The sequence below is a fragment of the Oryzias melastigma genome, linkage group LG17 (genome assembly GCF_002922805.2).
Source record: "Oryzias melastigma strain HK-1 linkage group LG17, ASM292280v2, whole genome shotgun sequence".
Classification (NCBI taxonomy): Eukaryota; Metazoa; Chordata; class Actinopteri; order Beloniformes; family Adrianichthyidae; genus Oryzias; species Oryzias melastigma.
The window spans coordinates 8,479,226-8,485,257 of NC_050528.1; the positions used below are offsets into that span (position 1 = coordinate 8,479,226).

The following is a 6,032-nucleotide window of genomic DNA, read 5'->3' on the forward strand; positions in this document are numbered from 1 at the left end:
AGAGGGCAGCACATACAGACGCTTTTTGACTATATTTTTAAGAATTAAACAGTTTTGTCAAACAATTTGGCAATGACCAACAGAGGACACTTTTAAAGCCACATTTATAGATGTCAACAGCCAAAAAAAAGAAAATTTAGGGTTAGGTTACACTTTAAAGGTTAAAGTAAGACTATGCAGCTCCTTCTGGGTTTTGATCAGTAGAAAAGCCCAGATTGCTCTTTTACGGTTAAAGGTTGCCGACCCCTGATATAGTGAGTGGGGTGAATTCGGACATAGCTACAGAGCTATAATGATCAGACAGAGGCGGAGCTTCAAAAGCCACGCCCCCTCAGAGGAGATTTTGTAAACAGAGGCTTCAGATCAACATGAAAAATGTATTTTTCAAGACATTTAGGTTGTGGGATTTTGGTTAAAAACGTCATAATCACAATTAAAACACTACTAGGAATGTTTTTTTTAAATAAAAAAATTATAGATAACATTGTTCAAAATTGAGTTAGAAAAGAACAATAAAATTAGGAAAAAAAATGTTATAAAATCCTAAATATATGTATACTTTAGAAATGACATGCATCTTTTGTTTTGTCTTTTTAGATTGAATGCAAATAAAAAATAAAACCCGACCTGAATCGGTGTGTGCACTCTCACCAAAGCTCCTCTCTGCTTAACCGTTTCCACCAGAAGGGGGACCAGTCCGTCTGCCGTTCACCGAGAGTGGCCGTCGGCGAGCAGAGGCAGAGGAGGCGCCAGGGTGAGAAAGCGAGCCCACTCCGGCTGTAGAGTTCGACTCCGGATCCGGGGATCCGCAGATCCAGGATCCACATCTTGCCACGATCCCTAGGATTTTAATCATGCCTCTCTGTCTGTGTGTGAGTGCAGGCAGGCTGACAATGATTTCCTCAGTGATTACGTACAGAGCGAGTCCCTGCGGGGTAGGGGCCCCCTCTGGAGCCATCCTGATGGCTTTGGGGGCCTTGCTTCCATTTTCCATTATTATGTGGACTACCGGAGCGACAGCGCAGTCCAAGACCTTGCAGGTTTGTGATGAGGAGGGAGCTTCCATCTTCTCTCTGCTTCTTCATCCTCTTTTAAGAGCAATTTAGACGTAGACTTAGACCAGATTCCGAACCTAATTCATGATTAGCTGACTGGAGTGAGAAAAGGAAGAGTCGGCAATAGTTTTGATGCTGTTAGGTGGACATGAAGTGAAAAGTGCTATTCTCATTTTTCCTCATTTTTTTGATTTCCTTTTTGGTTTTGTTGCATTTTTTTGTTTTTTTGCACTCTCTCAGGAGGCGTTTTGCTCATGTCTTTTCTTTCTCCCGCCGATGCGTTTGAGATGAGAGGCGAAAGGCAAATATTGCGCTTTTATCTCCACACGGGCATCAAGCCCGCACGCGCGCGTCTCTTCCCGGAGAATGGACGCGAATGACGGGATTGCTCGAGCCTCGCACTTTTCCCCGACACCCAGCTCAGCTGCACGCGGGCGCCCGCATACCGATCGGGGCTAATTGGATTTTGTAACATCCACCTACTCATCACAAATAGTAGGGAACTCGTGTCCAGAGCGCGCGCGGCCGTTCTGTGATGGTAAACACAGAGACGCAGGGAATTTGACAGAGACTGCACCTTTTAGACTATCCCGTCCGACACGAATTATCAGGCACAAACTGAGCAACTTCAGCGTTTTCTGTAGGATGTCGCGCCGCAAGCAAGCGAAACCAAGATCCCTGAAAGGTAAGTGAATGTTTTCTGGCTCCCAGAACATTTGGACACGGACATGATAAGAGGAAATGTGACTGTTTCTTTTTTTTTTTTTTTTTGGAGCGTATGTTTTTGTTGAGCTTTATTTAAAGCGACAGCTTCCAAACATTTTTTTTTAAATTTCCGTGATGATGATGATGGTGAAAGTGCAAGGGCAGGGCACGAAGGGGGGACGCAGCAGCGCGCAACAGCGCGGCGGCGCGCCGCTGGTCTCCAACATCTGGATGCGCTAAAAGACGCACGGAACTTGAGCCCGTCTGATGGAATGGGGCGCGCAGTCACGTGACGCCACCTCCCTCTTGTCTGGGCAAACTTAAAGGTGGAAACATTTTTTTTTTAAAACATGGGAGGGTCGTGCACGCGCGCGTGCGTGCGCACGACAATGAAAGGAAAATGTTTGGGAAAAGTTCGAAACACCTGGATTTGCCAAGTTGGAGCGCGTAAAACTGTTGGATTTGAGCATTTTTCTTTACATTAATCAAACTTTATTATATTTAATCTTATTTTTCTATTTTTTGATACTACTCCCCCACCCCCCCTGTCTTAAACAGTTGCTTTGCTGGTAATTTGACCCTCCATTTGTCACTGTGTGCGCACACACACACACACACATATATATAAACGTTACTTTTCTGGACAGCATTTGAAGAATCTGCAGGGTTTTAGAGGTTGAGCTCCAGTTCATCTGGCAGGCATTGTATTTTTGCTCAGCAAATAATTGTCCACAATTTCACATTCCCAGCTTGTGGTCCTCTTTTTTTTCCCCCCCTCTTCTTTTTCCTTCCTCGGAAGTCTTCATCTCAAAGGAAGATTACACGGTCTGCAGTAGTACATTCATGCAGCCACCATTTTAAATCAATACTCAGGAGAGGGGTGGAAATGTGAGTGCATGCTTAAAAATCGTCTGCCTCCAACACAGATTCCCCTATTTTCCCAGGCTAAACTGCCATTGACTAATTTTTTGTTTGTCTTTCTGTAAAAGACAAACCACTTGATTGTAATTGTCTCCTGCCAACATGCTTACATGCCACAAGTGTGTGCGCCAGGAAGTGAGCATTCGGAATAAAACATCTGTTTGGATATGTGAACGTCTATGTGTGCGACAGAGGGGAATGCAGAGTGAGCAAATCAGTATGCAAATGAAGTCAGAGTGATGACATTGTTTGTTTAGTAATTGTCACCCCAAAACTTAAATTGGAAAGCGCCGACTTCCACGTCTTCTTCCTGACTGCTGGAGCAAAAATTGCAGATATGTCAGAGATATTTTGGAAGAGACCCAAGCAAGGCCAGGCAGATGTTATTTATTGTTCTTTGTCTGTTGTTTTCCCCCTTTTGGGACAGACATGCGCTCATACAGATGTCCATAATAACTTGTCAGTTTTAAACCAGTTCCTTCTTTCGTCTTTTTGAATATCTTTTTTTTAAAAGTCTCTCTTTTATATTGGGGATACCCAGGTGCAGACATACTTTCCATTTTTGTCCCAAAAAAGCCCCACTTTGGTTTGTAGATGAAGATGAGGGTACAACAGGCATCTGGCGTCGGGTTTGAGGGACTCCTGTGAATTTTATGGACGTGACGTGCATATAGAGGAGATGAGAAAATAATGCTGTGACAGTTGGCACTCCTTTTTTTTTTTTCCCAGAGAGAACGCCCGACACACACACCCCACTTTCTCCGCACTGGCTGCTCGTGGGAGTCAGAGGTTATGTTTTCAGCCCCACCGAAAAAGGGAAAAGGGCAACATTACAAGTCCCGTTTCAATTAAGTCTGAGAGACAGATCCGGCTGTGTTATTGCTTGGGGGAATAAATGGCACAGGACGAGACCATGCATCATTCGCTTATATGCAAACACTTCACCCCAGCCACTGACATTTACTCAATCCTGAGCCTCCACATTTCTCAACTGTAGGCACACTGTAATTTTGTTTTGATGCGCGGCAGCGGCGGCGGCGGCGGCTTTGGGTCAGCACATTGCCTCAGTCGGTTGGCTCACTCCCCCCAAAACCTGACTGCCACGTCGCCTGTCCTGCTATGCTCCCTGAATTATGTGAGACTGGGTTGATATTTTCATTTGGAGCGCAAATGACACTCTCAGGTCCCAGCAGTGATGTGTTCATTGGCTGAGGAGGAAGTTTCCAGGTCTGTCATTTGCATATATAAATATATTTTCTGCACCATTTCCTGTAAGTATCGCAATTGTCCTGAAGTCGGGACTGTGTCATGTACACCCTAAATATTTAATGTACTTGAAAAGCTGAAATTTCCTCCCACTTGGGTGAACTTGAGCTTCATAAAAGGAAACTTTACTTTCACCTCTGACAACATATGGAACATTTCTCCTATTTTAGCTTAAAAAAGGAGGCATAAAATCCCTTAAAAGCACAGCACTAAACAGCCCGTTCTGTAAATAAAAGCTCCTCTTAAGTTGATCAGAAAAATCGCAGTATTTTACATTCTCTTCACAATTAATGATCTGTAGCATAACACCCATTAACACTTTTCTAATGTGACACAAAAATATAGCTAAGAATTATCATTAAGGAAATTATGACGGAGCCATGAAAAATCCCATTAGCGCGGCTGTCAGAGCCTTTTGACGTGCAGCTCGCTGCGTTGGACCGGGTGCCGCGGGAGCTGGCCGATATCTCTCCTCATTCCGTGGCATGTGTCTCTCTTGTTGTCATGGATTGTCTGCCACATGGAGACAGACTTGTGATCCGGGGACAGCCATGAATTTGCACAATTGCTGCATCGCATTACAAAAAAATGTAAAAAAAACGGACAAACTTTGAAAAGGAGATGATTGTTTTATCACTTCTTTTTTTTTTAAAAACTGCAAATTATTTATGACACCAATCACTAGTTCAAATAATGCTCATTAAGAAAGCTATTCATGTGCGTCCTTCCCCCCTCCCTTTTTGGCCCTAATTGAGGAGGGTTGACCTCTTGACCCGAGCTAAATTGAGTTGTAGTCCCTGTGGCGAGCGTCTCCTTCCCGGTCAGTCAGGGCGGATTACACAGCCATTGTGTTGGGCACTGTATCGTCCAAGCTGCCTGTAACCAAGCAGATGAGTCACGCATATCCAAGAACACACTCAGGGCTTTTGTGTGTGTGTGTGTGAGATTCTCATACACAGCAGCAGACGCACAAACATGTGATAATCCTAGCGTAAAAGCACAGAACATCAAGAGTATTCACACATCTTTGCGTTCACACACACAAACTCTTCACTCTGTTTCCTTAAGGATTTTCTATTTGAAAATTGATTTTTATGTTACATCACTTAAACCCAAAAACTACGGCCCGCGGGCCGGATCTGGCCCTCCTCCACATTTGACCCGGCCCCCTGAACACTATCAATCATCCCCTTTCATTACCAATATTAGCTCATTTGAAAATATGATCTTGTTTTTGTAAAATGTGTCTTCTACAAAAGAAATCTCCCGGAAACCCCCGTCTGACACTAGAAAATATCCGAAAGCGCTAAAGCCTGTGAAGGAGAACTGGAGTGTAGTATCGTCCTAAAATTGACTCCGATGGAATTGACCAGGGGTAGGCAACCTTTTACTGTAAAAGAGACATTTGGGCTCATTTCTACTGATCAAAACCTAGAAGGAGATTCATAGAAATAGAATAGAAATAATTCATTATTAGGGACTCGAGGTTCGAATGACAAGACTATAAAAACGCAAACAGAAATTTATACATAAAAGATCTTACAAAAAAAATAAATAAATAATAACAGCGTTCTTATACTGCTGGGTTTTGTTATTTTATTTTTCAATTTTAGTTTGGGGGAAATTTAGGCCCAACCCGAATTCTTCCCTTCCCCTTCATTTGGCCCTCCAAATGGAGAGTTATGAAAAAATAGTGTCTAATATATCGGACGTCACCTTCGTTGACGTCACCAACGCGCTAGCGTTAGCGCGTAGCTTCCAATGCTTGAAAATACATAACAGTGGTTTTATAACTGTAACCCTTTGGCTATCCTACGTTTACTGATGTTGGGAGTGGGGTCATCTGGACCTATAGAAAATTCCATTAGCATCAAGCTAGCAGACTTTAGCTTTATATACCATATCGATGTATATTTTTTATGAATCGATTATTGATCTATTAAACTTAAATTGATTCAAGTTGATTAATCGATTTTATTAACCCAGCCCTACTAAATAGCCTCTTAGGAGCCGAAAGATCCAGATGGCTTTTTCTTTTAGCCTATTAACCGACCCCAGGGCCAGATCCTCCAAATTTGGCCCAGC

At 43.2% G+C, this 6,032-nt stretch overlaps 1 protein-coding gene across 5 annotated transcripts in view; it reads left to right on the forward strand.

The window, feature by feature from the left end:
• The first annotated feature begins 667 nt into the window (after positions 1 to 667).
• The window catches only part of LOC112147272 (zinc finger protein 521), a 137,019-nt gene continuing 131,654 nt past the window's right edge, over positions 668 to 6,032 (forward strand). For 3 of the 5 annotated variants that reach the window (XM_024273527.2, XM_024273529.2, XM_024273528.2), the window contains exon 1: positions 668 to 1,740. In XM_024273527.2, the coding sequence (XP_024129295.1) occupies positions 1,701 to 1,740 (40 nt within the window). In that variant the 5' untranslated portion in view covers positions 668 to 1,700. The remainder of the gene's footprint in view (positions 1,741 to 6,032) is intronic. The other 2 variants (XM_024273530.2, XM_024273531.2) reach the window with 2 other exon arrangements.